We start from the raw sequence: 21,139 nt of genomic DNA, 5'->3' as shown, positions 1-21,139 counted from the left end.
TGCCAAAATATCACCTTCGTTCGATTATAGTTACAGTGTATTCCGAACAAATGTGCTTCATAAAAACGCTTTATAATCCATTGATACAAATTAAATGAAACATATTATTGTGTATTTCTTTAAGATAACATTAATAGAAATCCATAAAATCCTTTATAAAAGGTATATTTGTTAAAATACCTACACAGGGCTACATCAAAGACATAACTAGTTTTCAATCGGTTGACTGATCATCATCATTGTATTCTCAGAATCTAACATGCTAACCACCGAAGTAAAAAATATGTGGGTATAAACCCTTTTTAATTAATCCGTCATAGGAACCCACATATTTTTTACTTTGGTGGTTAGCATGTTAGATTCTGAGAATACACTGATGATGATCGGTAAACCGATTGAAAACTAGTTGTCTTTGATGTAGCCCTGTATAGGGATTTTAACAAATATACCTTTTATAAAGGATTTTATGTTTTTGTAATGGTATACAGCCAACTACAGGAAAATTTTCTCCTTGTGGATTTTTTTATTAATAGAAATCTTTAAATATTATTTCTACGCGTATATAATAAAATATGTCTAGTGGCTGTTATTCCAGTGTACTCGGCAAAGTGATTCTAAAAAAGAACACACCTACCGCCTAAATATTTCATGTTGGTATCATGTGACGTCACGGGCTATGACGCGGATGACGTGCAACGGTAAGTAAATTAGATGGAGTATATGCATGAAATATAATAAAAAAATGTTTCATCTGGAAAGCAGATGGGTGAAGGTCGACCTAGATTCGGATCTTAGAATATCGTTAATAGCGTTTTAGTGTTATCCATTATTATATTCATTGTTCTTAAATTTTATTACTTTTTGTTTAATCCTGTAGTTAGTGCGTAAAAAAATTTTATAGTTATTATTAATTTTTATTTTAGGATTTTCTCAGAACGGAATGGAAATCATGAAACCTGAACTTGAATGCTCTACAGAACAACAAATAAATGCAAACACTGAAGAAGCAACATCAAAAAATTCTATTTGTGAATGTAAAATTTGTTTTAAGCAATTTAAAGAGGCACGTTCTTTGAAACGACATATAAAAACGCATAGTGCAGAAAAGCCTTACAAGTGCAAAATTTGTTTTAAGCAGATTTCTGAGAAACATAATTTAAAGAATCATTTAAGATTGCACACTGGAGAAGCGCCCTATAAGTGTGAAATTTGTTTTAAACAATTTAACCAAGATGAACATTTAAAAATACATTTGAGAGTACACACTGGAGAAAAGCCTTACAAGTGTGCAATTTGTTTTAAACAATTTAGCAATTTGAGTAATTTGAACAGACATAAAAAAGTTCACACTGGAGAAAAGCCTTATAAGTGCAAAATTTGTTTTAAGCAGTTTAGTCAAGCAGCTAATTTGAAAATACATGTGAGAGTGCACACTGGAGAAAAACCTCACAAGTGTGAAATTTGTTTTAAGCAGTTTAGTCATGCACCTAGTTTGCAAGGTCATTTGAGAGTGCACACTGGAGAACAGCCTTACAAGTGTGAAATCTGTTTAAAGCATTTTACTCAGAAACATCATTTAAACTATCATTTACGATTGCACACTGGAGAAACGACTCATAAGTGCAAAATTTGTCTTGAGGAGTTTCCTCAGAAAATCCATTTAAAGAATCATTTAAGATTGCACACTCGAGAAAAGCCTTATAAGTGTGAAATTTGTTTTAAACAGTTTGCTTATAAAAGAACTTTGGATGTACATACGAAACTTCACAATGGAGAAAAGTCTTTCAAGTGCCAAATTTGTTTTAAGCAGTTTTCTCAGAGAGGTCAGTTAAATGTTCATTTGGGAGTGCACACTGGAGAAAAGCCCTATAAGTGTGAAATTTGTTTTAAGCAGTTTAGTACATCATGTCATTTGAAAAGACATTTGCGAGTGCATACCGGAGAAAAGCCTTACAAGTGCGAACTTTGTTTCAAGCAATTTTCTCAGAAACATCATTTAAATGATCATTTAAAATTGCACACTGGAGAAACCCCTTCATCATCATCATAAGTCGCTCGACAATCCGTTGTGGATCTTGACCTGCTCGCAAAGAAATCGCCACTTCTGTCGACTCCTGTCAACTTCCCTCCATCTTCTGACACTTAGAATTTTTAGGTCTTCTTCCACATCATCAATCCATTTTCTTCGAAATAAATCGTGAAAAAAAAAGGTTTCCAACCAAGAACAGAATTATGCAAAGACAAAAATGGGGACTTAATAACAGACGGAAAAGGAGTGCTAAAACGGTGGAGAGAACATTTTAATGAACTGTTGAATAAACAAAATCAACGTTACGGAATAGAAGAGCTAAGATTAGTAGGAGAGACTGAAGTAGACCAATATGCACCAACAGAAGAAGAAATAAAAGATAATAAAAAAATGAAAAATAACAGCCCCAGGATGCGACACAATAACTGTAGAAATGTTAAAATATGGAGGACGTAGAATACAGAGTGAAATATCAAAGTTAATACTAGAAATATGGACCACAGAAATAATGCCGGAACAATGGAAAATTGCAGTGATATGCCCTATACATAAGAAGGGAGATAAGCTAGATTGCAATAATCACCGGGGAATATCACTACTAAACGTTGGATACAAAATATTTAGCAAAATATTGGAAGGAAGACTAGATAATATAATGGAACAAACAACAGGGGACGATCAAGGAGGATTCAGGAAAGGCAGGTCAACTATAGACCAAATATTTACAGTAAGACAAACGCTGGAAAAATTCTACGAGCGGAATACCGAACTACATCATCTATTTGTAGATTTCAAACAAGCGTATGACTCAATCATTAGAAAGGAATTATATAGCGCAATGCAAGAGTTAAATGTACCAAAAAAACTAATCAGATTAGTAAAATATGCCTAACCAACACCAAAGCAAAAGTAAGGATCCAAAATCAAGTGTCCGATGAATTTAACATTAATGAAGGTCTAACACAAGGGGATGCACTGTCAGCAACACTTTTTAACCTTGCGTTGGAACAAGTAATCAGGAAAACTCCTATAAATAGGGATGGTACAATATTTACAAAGCTCAATCAGGTCGTTGCCTACGCAGATGATATAGACATAATCAGCTGGACATTAAAAGACCTAGAAAAAATGTATACATATTTTAAAGAAGCGGCACAGACTATGGGTCTAGAAGTTAATGTCTCAAAGACAAAGTACATGATAACAACTCGGGAAAAAGTACAAACGAAAGGCAACACACATCTCTGAGTGGATATTCAGATATACACAAATATTTGAAAGAGTGGACCGTTTCAAATATTTAGGATCAACAATAACAGAAGGAAATAAAAACAGTGATGAGGTAACAGCAAGAATTTCTATTGAAAACAAATGCTTCTACAGCCTACAAAATATCATAAAGTCAAAATCAGTATCTATTAATTCAAAAGTAAAAATAGACACAACAATAATGAGACCTGTATGCATCAGAAACATGGACCTTGACTAGTGAACAAGAGGAACAACTTCTTAGATGGGAAAGAAAAATCTTAAGGAAAATATATGGACCTGTACGGGAGAATGGCGTATAAGAATGAACCACGAAATAAATAGAGTGTTTAACAGACCGACTCACAAAAGAAATACGAAGTAAACGACTGAGTTGGTTAGGACACGTAGAAAGGATGGATGATAAGAGGAATACAAAAAAAGTACTTAGAAAAGAATTAAATGGGAAGAGACCGAGAGGCAGGCCTAGAAAGAGATGGATTGATGGTATTAACCAGGATTTGAAAGACCTAGGAATACGAGAATGGGAAAAACAAGCAAAGGAAAGAAAAGCATGGGCAGCTGTAGTCAAACAAGCAAAACACACATAACGCTGAAAAGACCTCCTCAAAAAAAGAAACAAGAAAGCAATATTTTAGATAAATATCGTTTAGAACTTTTGAGGAGTTATGCGTGTGGCTGGCCTCCACACCATGTAAAACTTTAGAGCCTAGAAACCCCAACTTGCGACCATGGCCCTCCATGGGCTGTCAGCGGTCACCGATGATGATGATGATAGTATATAAGACAGAATATAATGTAGCAAAAGAATGAGTCACCGGCCGCAAGTAGCTGCGCTGAACGGTTTGATCTCGAGAACTTTCTGGTAGAATAACGATATACGTGGAATCTGAGGAGAAAGACGCGCGGTGGTTGGAAGGTGACACGATAGTCAGAGAGCTGGCTTAGCCTGGAATGATCGAGAATTACGGCTAGAGTATATAACGATACGAATTTTGTAAATAGAGTTAGTGTATAATATAAATTCGTTCTGTAACTTGTATAAATAAATTCGTATAAACAAACCGAGAGTATTATTTTAACAGTAATTACGTTATAATAAGAATGATGGCTGATTACTTCTGGACTTTGAAGAGGGACTCGGTCACAAAAATTCATAAAAAGAAAACTACAAAACGCAGTTTTCACGGAAAAAGAGAAACTATTTTATTCAAAAAACCAACGATTGTCTTACGTAGGTTATAAGTTATAATGCATCGTTTTTTATGAACTACTCAATTTTGCAGTATAACTTTGTATTAAATAAAATTTCAAAAAATATTTTTTCAGTATTTTTAGCAGTTTCTATGATAAATTTCAGACACACTTTTCTTGAAAACCTGACGTGCTAGAAAAAAACTAATTGTACTCTAACACGGAGTATGGCATTAGTAAAATAAGAAAAATCTACGGTTTCGTTTTGATTCAAATCTGTCTCCCGCCATCCCCCGATAGTACTATTTCTAGAGCTATCTGTTGTCAAGGAGGCTTTGCGGAAGACAAATTTGCACCATCACGACCGTAGTTTTCGATATAAATTAAGACTATTTATATCGCAGTATGGTTAGAACGCCCTCCAACGGGGAATAAGTGAAATGAATTTCGACTCGATTCAAGCTCTCTGTTTAACCCAGGTATACCTGGGACAAATTTGCACCATCACGACCGTAGTTTTCGATTAACGAAATTTATATCGAAAATTACGGTCGTGATGGTGCAAATTTGTCTTCCGCAAAGCCTCCTTGACAACAGATAGGTCTAGAAATAGTACTATCGGGGATAGCGCGAGACAGATTTCAATCAAAACGAAATTTTTCTTTTTTTTTTTCTTATTTTACTAATGCCATACTCTGTGTTAGAGTACAAAGACTCGTTTCATACAGGCTCTCTGAACCGTAAATTGGAATATTTTCCTAGCGGTGCCTCTTGGTATTGTCATACCTGGGTTAAACAAAGAGCTTGAATCGAGTCGAAATTCATTTCATTTGATACATGCCTTCAAGCAGAAACTATTAGTACTGACTTGCTCAGTTAGGATTGTTTTCATTTTTACTGGTCACTGCTATGAGATCAGCTGATGATTCAATAATAAAATAATCAGTAATCCACAATCTACGCTATTAGTAGATATGAATCTTGATTTTCGTTTAAATAATTATTATTTCTTTTTTTTTTATTAATCTTAAAAATATGGATAATTTATTATTTTTTTTTATAGAAGGTAGCGATTTGTCAGATATCGATTCTGAGGAAGATTTTGAAGTTGAAGTGATGTTTAATGAACATGTTAGAAATGATAATTTAACCATCTAGCAAACTACTATTGTTACTCGTACTGAAAATGGCTCAGGCGCAACTCGAACTTGAAATGGTACACAAATACGTTCCAAGAGGGTTACGTACCGGTAATCGGTTCGGGATCAAAAGAAAACCGTTTAAGGGCGATTCTGCGCATTAAAACAGTCCAATAGATTTCGTGACGGTTTGTAGTCATTGGATAAAAAAATCATAGTATCGTGAATTTATTATATTCATATATATATATATATATATATATATATATATATATATATATATATATATATATATATATATATAATCCTAAACCCATTTACCCTAAGGTGTCGGTGTATATTCATGCTTCTTAAATTTTATTACTTTTTGTATAATCCTGCAGTTTTTGCGTTAAAAAAATTATAGTTATTATTTCTATTTTAGGATTTTCTCAGAACGTAATGGAAAACATGAAAACTGAACTTACATGCACTACAGAACAACAAATAAGCGCAAACACTGAAGAAAAAACATCAAAAAATTCTATTTGTGAATGTAAAATTTGTTTTAAGCAATTTAGTCAAGCAGGTTCTTTGAAACTACATATAAAAACGCACAGTGCAAAAAAAAATTTTTACAAGTGCAAAATTTGTTTTAAGCAGTTTTCTCAAAAATATAATTTAAAGAGTCATTTAAGATTGCACACTGGAGAAACTCCTTATACGTGTGAAATTTGTTTTAAAACATTTACTCGAGCAAACCTTTTGAAATTACATTTGAGAGTGCACATTAAAGAAACACCTTACAAGTGTGAAATTTGTTTTAAGCAATTTATTAATTTGAGTAATTTGAACAGACATATGAAAGTTCACATTGGAGAAACGCCCTATATGTGTGAAATTTGTTTTAAACAGCTTACTACAAAAAGTAGTTTAAAAGTACATTTAAGATTGCACACTGGAGAAACTCCTTATAAGTGTGAAATTTGTTTTAAAAAATTTACTCAAGCAATCCTTTTGAAATTACATTTGAGAGTGCACAGTAAAGAAACACCTTATAAGTGTGAAATTTGTTTTAAGCAGTTTTCTCAAAAAGGTAATCTGAATACACATTTCAGATTGCACACTGGAGAAACGCCTTTCAAGTGTGAACTTTGTTTTAAGCAGTTTTCTCAGAGAGGTCAATTAAATGTTCATTTGAGAGTGCACACCGGAGAAAAACCTCACAAGTGTGAAATTTGTCTTAAACAGTTTAGTCAAGCAAAGAATTTGAAATTACATTTGAGAGTGCACACTGGAGAAAAACCTTATAAGTGTGAAATTTGTTTTAAGGAGTTTTCTCAGAAAAATTGTTTAAATGATCATTTAAGATTGCACACTGGAGAAACGCCTTACAAGTGTGAAATTTGTTTTAAGCAGTTTAGTCGAGCATACGTTTTGAAAAATCATTTGAGAGTACACACTGGAGAAAAGCCTTATAAGTGTGAAATTTGTCTTAAGCAGTTTTCTCAGAAACATCATTTAAATGTTCATTTGAGAGTGCACACTAGAGAAAAGCCTTCTTCCTTTTAAGTGCCTTCTCGATTGAGGTTGGCAAATTTCTCTGTGTTCTGTGCTTGTATCTTAAAAAGTAATTGTAGAATTATCTTCTTCTTCCTGCTTCCTTAATAGGCGTTCCATCTTCGGGTGCCTCCTCATCAGATATCCAGGTTGTCAGTCCATCTCTTCCTTGGCCCCCCTATACTCCTTCGGTCGTTTGGTGATCTATCTCGTGCTATCTTTACGAGTCTTTCTTCTCCCATTCTGCTTATATGGCTATACCATTCTTTTTTCTCTTCAGTGTCCAGTCATTTATATTCTCTATATTAAAGTTTTTCCTGAGGGCTGTGCTACGTTGTCTATCCCAAAATGATTTTCCTGTGATATCTCGGACTATTTTCATTTCACACGTTTCCATCAGCCTTTTTGTCCTTGTGTTGTCAGGTCTTGTTTCCGCAGTGTAAGTCATAATTGGCCTAACTCATCATCATCAATGGTGCTACAGCCCTATGAAAGAGCCTCGACCTTCCCAAGTCTATTACGCCAGTCAGTCCTATCCATTGCCAACCGTTGCCAGTTTGCTGCGCCTATTTTTCTGCCATCCTCATCTACACCATCCTTCCATCTAAGTTTTGGCCTACCCCTATTTCTACTTCCCACAGGTTGTGACATAAGGATTCTTCTAGGAGGGTTGTTATGCTGTGATCTTGCTGTCCTGTCCATCTTAGTCTTCCTATTCCTTATAACAAATACTACGTCTTTACCACCAAATATATGTTTATATCTGTGGTATACCTCGTAGTTGTACCTCCTCATCCAAATACCATTTTCACAGATGCCACCGAATATGCCTCTCGGGATCCTTCGTTCAAATATAAGCAGAAGGTTTTCATCTGTCTTGGAGATGGTCCATGTCTCTGATCCATATGTCAACACTGGTTTTATAAGGGTTTTGTATATGGTTATTTTTGTTTTTTGGCTTAAGTTTCTGCTTCTCATATGTCTACTCAGTCCAAAATAGCATTTGTTCGCTAAGATTATCCTTCGCTTGATTTCTTCCGTCATGACGTTCTCCTTGGTAATCAGGGAGCCTAAGTATGTGAATTTGTCCACCACTTCAAAGGTAGAGTTATCAACAGAGAATTGGTGACCGATGTTTCTGGCTCTATTGTTGGGTGTTGATGCCATAATCTTAGTTTTCTCCTCGTTTACTTTCAGGCCCATATTTTTTGAGGCATTTGAGAAGGTGGTATACATTTCTTCTAGTTTGCGTGTTGTGCGGGCAACTAGGTCCACGTCATCGGCATATGCCAAAATTTGGGATGATTTATTAAAAATATTTCCTCTGTTGTCTATTCAGGCATCTCTAACCGCCTTTTCCGGAGCTATGTTGAAGAGGAGACACGCCAGCGCATCTCCCTGTCGCAGACCAACATTCGTTTCAAACGCCTGTGATTGTTCGCCCTGTATTTCGACTTTGCAAACAACTTTACTCATTGTAGCCTTAACCAATCTTATCACTTTGTCAGGGATGTGAAATTCATCCATGGCTTCATACAATTTATTTCTTAGGACACTATCATAGGACGATTTAAAATCTACGAAAAGATGGTATGTGTCGATATTGAATTCATTGGTTTTTTTCAGTATTTGCCTTAACACAAAGATCTGGTCTGTTGTTGATCGACCAGGCCTAAAACCACTTTGGTATTCTCCAAGAAGCTCCTCTGAATGTGCACTTAGGCGACCATATAAGATGCTTGAAAATATTTTGTAAGCTGTATTAAGGAGGGTTATTCCCCTATAGTTTCTACATTCTAATTGATCACCCTTTTTGTGTAGCGGGTTTTTGGCCTAACTACTGTTCTATACATCTTGGCCTTTGTTTCTGTCCGTAAATGTCTGTTGCGCCAGATAGTGTGTTTAAGACATTCTACTATTCTGTTAGCTTTGTTTATTTGTTGGGAAACTTCCGCTTCTGTGTCTCCATAACTGTGCATTAGCACTCCCACGTAGCTGATACTTCTTTGTTGTTGGATTATTTTGCTGCCCACTTTCAGCTTGCACCTCATTGAATCTTTAGAGATTAACATACTTGTTGTTTTATTTGGTGATATTATCATGTTGAACTTTCCTGCTGTTATATTAAATTGATATAAAAGTCTCTGAAGGTCATCTTCACTCTCTGCAATAAGTATGGCATCATCTGCAGAGCCTACTAAAGAGATAATTTTTTCACCCATTCTGTACCCTATACTCAGGTTTTTGACTTTATGAATAATTTCATCCATGATGAGGTTAAACAGCAGCGGGCTCAATCAATCTCCTTGACGTATACCTCTTTCCACTGGTATCGACTGTGTTAGTTTGTTATGGTGGTTCCTCCTTATCTGGACCATCTCAGATAGTTGGGGGTTGGTTACCCCCTACTATAGGGGTTGATGAAGTAAACACTACTTACGGTATATTCATTTATTCACAATTCGGAGTAACTACGGTAAAGAGTTGGTGGCTAATATATGTTCAACCTCTGGGGTCTCAAATATCAAATGATGAGTCTTTACGCAATGAATTTAGAATGTGGAATTCCCTGTCTATGTTTTGTATATATAAAAGTGAAAGTGTTTGTATTATAAATGCTGAATCAGCTTGATTATAAATAAAGAATAATATGTGCCACTGAAAAGCTGACCTTGCAGTATCGATAACTGATACACTTGTGTAGTAATCTGGGTCAATCATGTGTATGAAAACAAACGTATTTGTTTACCAAGGACATTTAAATATTAAAAGAAATTGTCTTGCTCTTAATAGGATGCTTACTAACAAATGCTGTGAATCCAAATACATTGTTATTAATTCTGGCCTGTATGTTATTCCTGCTGTATATGTTTTCGATAGGCTTGATAATATCTGACGGTATGTTTCGTTTATACAGGGTGTCCAGAAACTCTACCGACAAACGAAAACAGGAGATTCCTCAGATAATTTTAAGACAATTTAACTCAATTCATCTAGTCCGAAAATGCTTCCTAAGGGAGCTAGAGCTCTTTGAAGATGGCGCCATGTAATTAGTTTTTCTTAAATACCTCTAGAACGCTTCTATTTAGAAAAACGAAAATTGGTATGCTTATTTAGTTTCCAGAAATGAATCGATTCCATCGATTGTGAATTTTTAGTACCGGCCATAGGCGTCCGTTTTGGGTAGGGCAACGGTTATTTTATCGCCTAACTTTTTTGTCTTTGGGAGCGTTCAAGTATTACGTAACGCGATTTTCGAAGATTTTTTACCCCCCCCCCCCCACATAACGCACTCTTATGGGAGTTTAACATTGGCGTAACGCAATTTTTGAAGATTTTTAACCCCCCCCCCCCACCTGCGTTACGTAATACTTGAACGGCCTCTTTAATTTTTAAGCATTTTTGACGCTGAATTATTAAATTGTGAGGTTTTCTAGTACTAAAAGGTACTCTTACTTTAAGTCGATAGGATACACCGTTTTCTAGAAAAATTTATTTGAAAATTTTTCGTTCTGTGAATTTCAAAAAAGAAGAATAAAAAAAATTATTTAGAAAGATGAAAACTGGTAAATTTATTTATATTCCAGAGATTAACCGATTTCATTAATGGCGAATTTCTATTACCGGTCATAGGCTTCCGTTTTGGGTAGGTCAACAGTTACTTTATAGCATAACTTTATTGTCTTTAATTTTTAAGTATTTTTGAGACTAGATGATTCAATTATGAGATATTCGAGTACTAAAAGTTACTCTTGCTCTTAGTTGGTAAAATACATCGTTTTTTTTAATTTTTTTTCAATTTTTTTTTCAAATTCCCAAAACTAAAAACTTTCAAATCGATTTTTCTAGAAAACGGTGTGTCCTACCGACTTAAAGTAAGAGTACCTTTTAGTACTAGAATACCTCACAATTTAATAATCCACTATCAAAAATGCTTAAAAATCGAAGACAAAAAAGTTATGCGATAAAATAACCGTTGCCCTACCCAAAACGGACGCCTATGACCGGTACTAGAAATTCGCAATAGATGGAATCGCTTCATTTCTGGAAAGTAAATATGTATACAAATTTTCGTTTTTCTAAATAGAAGCGTTCTGGAGGTATTTAAGAAAAACTAATTACATGGCGCCATCTTCAAAGAGCATGGAGAAGAATTGCCAGAGACAGGGGCGAATGAAGGATTGTTCTGAAGAAAGCTTTGGCTCATAAAGAGCTGTAACGCCACTGATGATGATCTTCAAAGAGCTCTAGCTCCCTTAGGAAGCATTTTCGGACTAGGTGAATTGGGTTAAATTGTCTTATAATTATCTGAAGAATCTCCTGTCTTCGTTTGTCGGTAGAGTTTCTGGACACCCTGTATAACAGGTGAATTACGTCATTCAGCTCTACACGGTCGAATGCCCTTTGCAGATCTATGAAGCAACAGTAAGCCGGGACGTTGTATTGTAGTGATTTTTCCATGACTCGCCTGACAACAAAAACTGCATCGTTACAGGATCGTCCGGATCTAAAGCCTTGTTGTTCATCTGCTAGATCTATTTCGTTGGTGATTTTGTTGGTTATGACTTTTGTGGTCAATTTCAGAGCGGTACTAAGCAGGTTTATTCCTCTGTAGTTTTCGGGTACCGTTTTATCACCCTTTTTAAACATTAAGGTGGTTGTGCTAGTACGCCAGCTGTTAGGTATTGTATGTCCCGAAAGAATTTTTTGTACAAGTATCCTTAGTTGTTCAGTTAAAGTGTTTCCATCGTATTTCAGCATTTCGTTTGGAATCTTGTCCGGTCCTGGAGATTTACGGATTTTCAGTTTTTCTAACGCATTAGTAATTTCCTCCGTTGTGACGATTACATTTTCGGTTGTTATTTCTGGAGTTTCTGGTAAGGTCTGGTCTTTGCCTGCCTTAATTGAGTGAGATAAGCGGTCCAGGTATCGACATCTATTTTGTTGGTTTCTGTTAATTCGCTTATTTCTTTTCTCTGCGTTCTAATAAATCTCCATATTTGCCTTTGCAGTCCGTAGAGTAGTCGGCTTCCATTCTTGATGAGAAAACCTGCCAGTATTCGTCTTTGGTCTTCTTTACTAATGCTTTAGTCTCGTTTCTTATTCTTTAGTAGTTATTGTAAGCTTCTGTTATTGTAAGCTTCTGGTGTTTGTTGTGATCTGTACCTTAAGTGGGCTTCTCGTTTTTCTTTACACTTTGTTTTGATTTCTTGTCGGAACCAGGGCGTTTTGTTAGGTTTCTTGAGGTTTATGTTTACTGTTCTGGTTCCCAACGCTTTACTTGCTGCCGAATTCAGATTATCTTCTAGTTTTTTCCATGCTATTTCTATGTTATCTTCCTCCAAGATTTTGTTTGCTTCTATTTTGGAAGTTAGTCTTTTCTGATATAGATATCTGATTGATGGTTGCCACATGCTTTCGATGTTTATTCTTTGTGTTTTCTCAACTGTTTGCGATCTTCTTGTTTTCCATCGGACTTCCATTCGTATTTTGCAGATAAGCCGACTATGGTCACTTACCACATTCGCTGAGTTCGAGGTTACCACATCTAATATTTGGGAAGGATGTATGTTCTTATTTGTTGTCATGTAGTCTGTAGTTGACTTCTGACCCCTCGCATTGTCAAATGTGTATTTATGTTGTTGTGTCTTGTGAGGGAAGTAGGTGTTATTGATGCGCAATTCGTTGTATGTGCAGACATTGATCATTGACTCCCCATTATCATTTAACACGTTTTCATTATATCTCTGCTTAATGTTTGGTATGATGTTCTTCCCAATTCGGGCATTAAAATCTCCCATCAACAAGAGACTGTCATTTTTTGGGATGTTGTCTAGGGTTTCTTGCAGTTTCTCATAGAATGCTTCTTTTTCCGCCTTTGGCTTACAGTCTTCTGGACTATATACACTTACTATACAGTTTCAGCGAGAAAGTTTCGGAACATTGCATTGACCACATGTACGGTTGAACTGCATTTAACATAGTGGACCAATATAAAACTTCGACACACAGAAATCCATACCATGTTGAAAGACATTGTGTAAAATATCGTTCAACTATCTGTCTCCTTTGAGGAGGTGCTATTATAGCCCATAGCGCCGCCCAAAGTCAATGTTGCCAAGCGATCTATAATAATTCGATTTGCGGATCTTTTTGAAAGTTATATCTGCTTCATGTCTTCGCATAAATCGGATATTTGTCTATATTTTTCAGTGTAACTACCAATCTACTACAAAAGACTAATAACAAAAATAAACTTAATGCTTAATGGTTTGTAGTTATTTCCCGTCTTTCCTGTAAACTGTAAATATTTTATGGTTAAACGTTATACCTTGTTTGAGAGAAATATCTAGAGAAATGCGATTGACAACACTGTCCAAACGTCTTACTGCTCAGAAAAGGAACGAGCTTGTCTAGACGTGCAAGTCTAGAGGAAGCGGTTTTTGGGCGGTTTTAACTAAGTCGTCAGTCAGGTTAGTTAGTCCTGCTTTTGCCCTTCGCAGTGTTACTAGCTGAAAAGTCCGTTGCGTGAAAATAAAGTAATTTCGTAAATACATTAAAAATGTATGAACTTGAGGCAAAATTTCAAATTTTAGCTTGGTATTTTGGAGGTCACTCGATTCGAGATATAGCAGATAATTTATTCGTGTTCGTTTTGCGAATAGGACGGCTCCTTCGATTTCCACAGTCGAAAGAATAATTCAAAAATTTCGCAGATGTGGATGTATTCAAAACTGCCACAAGTGTAACAATCTTGGTGAACCACCTATTCGTCAAAAGAGTGAACAATGTATAAATAAAGAAATTAATGTTTGTGGTGCTGTTGAAGCCAGTCAACCGTGTTCAAGCAGGGAAATTGCTGAACAAGTAAATTTAAGCCAAATTACTGTTCGAGGTATTTTAAAAAGGAATGGATATCGATGCTATAATTAAAGTTCAAACAACCCAAGAACTTTTTCCCGAGGACAATACTAGACGAATGGTATTCTGTGAAGAGATGATGAACAAGCAAAATGCTGACCAAAATTTTTTAAAGAACATTTTATTTACTGACGAGTCGACATTTTCTCTTCACAGAAAACACAATTCATCGATTGTTCGGTATGGGTCTCGAGAAAATAAACATTTAAGCATTCCTGTGCGAACACAATACCCGCAAAAACTTAATGTTTGGTCGGGTATTTTGGGTGATTATGTAATAGGCCCCTTTTTTATTGAGGGCAACCTCAACGGCACTAAATACCTCGAACTGCTACAAAATCAAATTGTTCCGGCAATTCAGCAACTTCCGAATATGAATCTCGGAGATATTTGGTACCAGCATGACGGATGTCCCAGTCATAATACAAGGGCAGTTACCGAATATCTCCAAAGGACATTTCCAAATCGGTTAATTGCAACAAACGGTACAATCAAGTGGCCTCCAAGATCAGCAGACCTCTCCCCAAATGATTTCTTTTTTTGGGGCTTTCTTAAATCAAAATTTTATCGGCACAATTTTGAACGTGCCCAAAATTTAATGGAGTTAAGAGCGAAAATTGTCCAATATTGTGCTGACATTACGCCAGATCAACTCAGACATACAAGAGAATCTTTGTATGATAGATTCACCCATTGTTCGTATGTTCAAGGTGGATTATTTGAACCTTTACTCCATTAAATTTTGTGCCTAAATAGGTTTTTTAAGTTGTTTTTAGAATTTAATCTTGTTAAGTTTCTTTAAGAGTTTATTTTTTGTTTTTTTACGAAATTACTTTTTATTTTCCAAACCGTTACGGCAAAAAAGAACCACACACCTATTTTATTAAGAAAAAATATTTGTAAATCGATTTTACAAATAATTTTTCAAAACGGAATAGGTACGTAAAAATGCGTGTTTCAAATAATAATTTTATTGACATGTCCTCCCAACGATGAATGACTGATTACTGACTAGACTAGTGTTTTGGTAGTGATTTTGACGACCACAGTCTCGGCTGGTCCTCCACAGGCATGGCCGTGTTGCCAGGTCGTAGAAAATATTGCACGAGAAATAATTCGACAACGCAGGAGAGATGTTTTTTGTTTGAAGCATGGGATTTGTTTATTCAGTAATATTGCTGGTTATTTGTTTACTAGCTTAATTTATATCATGAAATTCAGTATAACAATGTTTAATTTACCTAAAAATAACAATAGCGAAAATAGCGATAGCGAAAACAGCAATTTAAAAAAACCTAAAATGTTTAATGTTTCACCCTTAATGACCAAGCTGAAATAAAAAAGAACTATAATTTTCCATCTAAATAGTTAATTAGAACGAATCCATTAATGCATCAGTTAACAATGCATTTAGCATCAGTTAATAAAATAATTATAGACAGAATGACCGCCAATATTCGAAACGAATAGGCACTAGAAGAAGAAGAACATTAATGCATGTTTATTAATTGTAACTACCCTGCTCTAAACTTCAATAATGAATATTTAGGTAAGAATAAAGAAAGTACCTATCTACCAAACCAAATAAGACAATTTCGTTTGGTTTTCGACTATAATCTGTAATACTGTGATTCATTCATAAGAAAAGAGAATAGGGATTCTCCGAAATACACCGATATTGAATTCGCCTATCGAATTTCATGACATGCGAATCTTCTCATCAAACGTGACATAAATAGATAAAAAAGGGAAATTTCCCTCCGATTGGCAACACCGCTGAAATTTAAACAGAAGCAGCGTCTTCACAAATTTTTGTATGTAATAGGCGGGGCCAGGGCAACTATTTGGGTGGAGTTTAATTTCGACTTATTCCCGAATGAGTTCAGAATCCAGAAGCCCAATAAAGTATTGGATTTTTTTATATATAATTATTTAAAAATCTTTTGTTGGCCAACCGGCTAGAGCAGAATTGAGCCGAAATACACGTAAAGTCAATGTTCCGAAATTTAATGAATGTACCTGTATGTAATTCTTTATGTTCCATTTTAGTTTTAAGTGTAATATGTAGAATTGTAATACTGATAAATACACTATGATAAAAAATTGTTTTTTTTTCTTTGTTATATTTCTTCCAGTGAACTTGTCGAATCATTATGGCAGTGTCCGTGTTTTAAAGATATCTCTGATTTAAATACATACGGCGGGCCATATGTTTTGTTTAAACAAGTTATTTTCTATAATTGTATCACTTACTTCAGAAACAATCTAAGTCACATTTTGGCGATTTTGAGTTTATTAAACCAACATATATATATATATATATATATATATATATATATATATATATATATATATATATATATATATATATATATATATATATATATATATACCGGGTGGTGAATTGGAAAACGGGCCATAGGAAACTCAATGTAAAATGATAAACTGTTGAATTCCTGCTTCCCTCATTATTTTACATCAAAAGTCGTAAGAAACTATTTGTAGGGGATTTAAATCTACATTGAAAACAACTGTTAAAATTGTTCTACAAACAATAATTATTAAAAATTTTGTAAAAAATATAATGAATTTTAAACAGTATCACGCCAAATTTAGGCCACACACAGTGCAATAATGTGTATAAGGTTGCATTTGGTGATAATTAAGTTATTATATTAACAATTTGAACTGTAACTTTTTTATTTATTTCATCATTTATTGTTTAAAACACAATAAACTTGATAAGATACCCTCAGTTAAGGAGAAAGTATTAATAATAAAGATGTTTTTCTTCAGTCAATAGTGTGCGTACTGTCAGTTAAATAGTAACGTGTGGCCAAACTTGCACAAACATACCTAATGTACAAATACATTATATTTTTCAAAATTTTGAAATGTATTTAAATCGTAGAGCAATTGTAACTTTTGTTTTTAACACAGATTTCAATCCTCTACAAATAGCTTCTCATGACTTTTAATGTAAAATAATTAGGGAAGCAGGAATTCAACAGTTTAGAATTTTCCATTGAGTTTCCTATGGCCCGTTTTACGATTCACCACCCTGTATATATATATATATATATATATATATATATATATATATATATATATATATATATATATATATATTTCTGTGGTTTACACACAATATAATGCAGAATACACCTAAATCCCGTAAACATAGTTGAATTTATAACGATTTAAAATATTCATACATATATTTCTGAAATCATCTTAGTCCCACAGAAAAACATGTTAGTGTAATAAAATCAAAATCGCTAAAATGTAACTTAAGTTGTTTCTGAAATATTCAATTCAAAAAATTCAATTTATTTTCGAACCTAGGGATCTTTGCGTAAAGTTTTTCGTGCATTTTAGGCACTTATTTAAGGCATTTATTGTTACTAAATCTTAAGTTAACTTACATCTTACATTACTACATACTTAAAAATAGAAGAATCTGCTTTACATCGATAAAATTTATAAACAATAAAACGTTTTACAGCATGTTCAATACATATACGCGGCCTTTTTCACTTTCTCTGCCGGCCAAAATAAACTCGGACATGGCTAACTTGTTCCTGAGCTATGAACCAGAATACGTTCAGTCTTATCCTTATACATGCGTATTACGACGAGAGTATGAGAAAACAACTGTAAACATGAAAATACCTGGATAGGGACTTTTTTTTCTCGCCTCGTGACTACGTTTTCAGCATTTGAAAAAACTGTGCGTCTAGTACCAAATGGTACAAAAAATATTTGGTAGATAATTAACAGGTTTTAGTTTAAATGGTCGGTAGCCAAGGTGTTAAGGAGTTTGCTATAGCAATTCATTTGAGAGTGGACACTAGAGAAACACCTTACAAGTGTGAAATTTGTTTTAAACAATTTAGTACTTTACGTAATTTGAAAATACTGGAGAAAAGCCTGATAAGTGCAAAATTTGTTTTAAGCAGTTTAGTCAAGCATATAATTTGAAAATACATTTGAGAGTGGACAGTGGAGAAAAGCCTTATAAGTGTAAAATTTGTCTTAAGGCTATGGGTACATAATTCGCAAATATTTTACGGCTATCCCTACTTTTTCTGTCTTTACACGGCAAATTACGTGTAGTAAAGTTCTCACTGGTATGGAAACTACAGATGTAAACATTAGGTTGACAGTGACATTGTCATTAGAAAGGTAGAGATGGGTATTTCAGTTTCGTTCAGTTTTTGAATGTTCTTGGATAACCTTTACTTGTATAAATGATAGGATTATTTTTTCACTAATTGTGTATTCAGTGGTTACCATTATTTATATACTATACATATAGTCGAAAATGAAAAAAAGTTGTAAAGTTACTTTAATAATGTCCTGTTACCATGGAAAGCTTAGATAAGGTTTAAACATGAATGTGAAGAAATGCGTTGTATAAATGTAGTATTACTCAATTAATTTATAAAGACTTTATTTATTCCTTTATTTGCGCAAATTAAAATACGTTGTTACAAGAAATGTGTTACTGAAAAGCGAAGAAATAGACGGTTAGCTCAATTGAAGTAAGTACTTTTTTACATAAATCAAATTAATTACTTTTGTATTTTTCAAATTAATTTTAAATTTATAGTGAAAATATGATCTATAAAATCTATCGGTAAACCAATAATTTTCGCATTAAATTTTTTTCTCGTTTAAAGGAGTAAACTATATGTTGGATTGTTGGAAGTTTTTGCCGATTGTAGATATATGTTTGTGGTCATATCAAATGATAACATCAAATGATTTATTACTATGATCACTACAAAGCGTAGCGGCAGCCGTGTCTGCATTGGTACCCCGACAAAATGGCCCCGACATAATATCCCGCACACAAAATAGCCGCGGAATAATAGCCCGCCGACAAAATAGCCCCGTCAAAAAAAGCTCCCTTCAGAATTCGTCATGAAATAATTCCTTAAAAATACATTTTTTCGGAAATGGTAATTATCCTCTATTCAGATGTTTATCTTAACCACATTAAATAAAAATGGTCTTTTTAGAGAACTCGAGTCCTATCTTCCCTGCCTCTTGGAAGTTTGAACATATAAGTTAAGCGAAAATCAACGTTTATTTATGATATAAACATTTTTTTCTGTTTTCGGGCAACAGTAAAATGCATTTTAAATTAAATAAATTAAAAACATTCTTCCTTTTTGTCAAATAATTTAAATTAAAAAAAAGTTTTTGGACACCTTGTATAAATAATTATGTAATTGTTTATAAGAGGCTGTTTTAGCCGGGGCTGTTTTGACCGGGGCTATTTTGTGTGCGATCTATTCTGTCGGGGCTATTTTGTGTTCGGGCTGTTTTGACCGGGCTATTTTGACGGGTCACGGTCTGCATTACACCAATCGTGATGGAATTAGTTTTCCATGGGCTTGTGATTTGTGAATTCACATTTTTACGTACCAAATTATTAGAATTGTACATGAGTAAAAATGAGTGACTCAGATCCGAAGCGACAAAAGAGTTACGCGAGGATAAAAATGAACAATTGTTATTTGTTAATCTTCTTCACAATTATTTTGATAAAAGAATGACCCCAAAAATTAAGAATCTTGTTCTTAGTTTGTAAATTTTTCTATGACACACATTCATAAATGCTGCCATATTGTAACAAAAAAATACCTACGCCGAAGACATCCATCCACCAACTTCACTTAAACTGAAGCAAAATACTACTAAACAAGCACATACTTCAAAAGCGTGGTACATTCTTCTATGTAGGCTGGTAAATAGTAGCAAATACTACGGAGAAAAGCAAATATACTTTTTAAGTGTAGTGAAATCTTCAAAAATGTAGTACGTACTTGAAGCATTAGCATTTACTACATTTTATACCACCATGGCCACTTTACTTTATAGATAAACTCGTACCTATTTACGGTTATCGGAACAAACTCTTATAAAATAATACTTTTATTTGAACTTTAATGACTTGAAATACTTGGATTTTCCATAAATAATATATAAACAATAAATAACTTTTTATTAATTGTACGCCTTAAATCAATTATTATTTTTCAAATACACTATCAATACTATTTAATAAACAACTCTTTGATTGATTTTATTATCATCGTAAAAGCGTTTAAAAGCAGTAGCAGAATGAACTGCTATATCAAAATAGCGGGTCGGACACATCTCTACTTGTCACTGTCTAGAGTCTTGTCATAACATTATATTCGAATGAGTGCGTTGTATGACAAAGATAGCGAATGTTCGATTTCCACGGACATGGTGTCCATTTTTTTCGAATCCTGAAAAAACTAATAAATATTTAAAAAAAATTTAAACACAAAATGAAAGACTAAATTATTATTCAGGGCCGAAAGTCCCTTAGAATATATAAGAAGTTTCTTTCGAATGAGATATTTGAAATTAAAAATCACATTACATTTTCTCTTAGTTTTTCACCCCTGTAACTTATTAAAATAAACATTATAGAAGTTCTCAGGGACTTTCGGCTCTCGCTAATAACGTAATCTTTCATTCTGCGTTTAAATTTTTCAAAAATACTTATTAGTTTTCTCAGGATTCGAAAAAAAAATGAATCCCCATTTGAATAGCATTGCAGCCGAAAATACGTACCGATCCTCTTAAGCAGTTTTCTCAGAAACATCATCTAAATGTTCATTTGAGAGTGCACACTAGAGAAAAGCCTTCCTCCTCTTAAGTGCCTTCTCTATTGAAGTTGGCAAAACTCTCTGTTCTGTGCTTGTATCTTAAAAAGTAATTGTAGAATTGTCTTCTTCTTCCTGCTTCCTTAATAGGCTCGCGTGTTCCATCTTCGGGTGCCTCCTCATCAGATATCCAGGTTGTCAGTCCATCTCTTCCTTGGCCCCCCCCCCCTATACTCCTTCGGTCGTTTGGTGATCTATTTCGTGCTATCTTAACCAGTCTTCCTTCTCCCATTCTGCTTATATGGCTATACCATTCTTTTTTTCTCTTCAGTGTCCAGTCATTTACTACTACTATCGGTTTACAGCGGTGCTTTCTCTATTGAGGTTGGCGATCAATATGG

At 34.3% G+C, this 21,139-nt stretch overlaps 1 protein-coding gene across 6 annotated transcripts in view; it reads left to right on the top strand.

Annotated features, from left to right (window-relative positions):
* The window catches only part of LOC114344195 (zinc finger protein 664-like), a 57,176-nt gene that overhangs the window by 20,111 nt on the left and 15,926 nt on the right, over nt 1-21,139 (top strand). Inside the window, exon 4 of one of the 6 annotated variants that reach the window (XM_050655396.1) lies at nt 6,056-14,619. The exons of 4 other annotated variants lie outside the window; for them this stretch is intronic. In XM_050655396.1, coding sequence (XP_050511353.1) covers nt 6,056-7,182 — 1,127 coding nt within the window. In that variant the 3' untranslated portion in view covers nt 7,183-14,619. Of the gene's footprint in view, nt 1-923; nt 3,557-6,055; nt 14,620-21,139 lie in introns of those variants that run through there. One more of the 6 variants, XM_050655397.1, reaches the window with a different exon arrangement.

Source organism: Diabrotica virgifera, chromosome 7 (assembly GCF_917563875.1).
Source record: "Diabrotica virgifera virgifera chromosome 7, PGI_DIABVI_V3a".
In the NCBI taxonomy this organism is placed as follows: domain Eukaryota; kingdom Metazoa; phylum Arthropoda; class Insecta; order Coleoptera; family Chrysomelidae; genus Diabrotica; species Diabrotica virgifera.
This window is presented reverse-complemented; position numbering and strand designations above follow the sequence as displayed.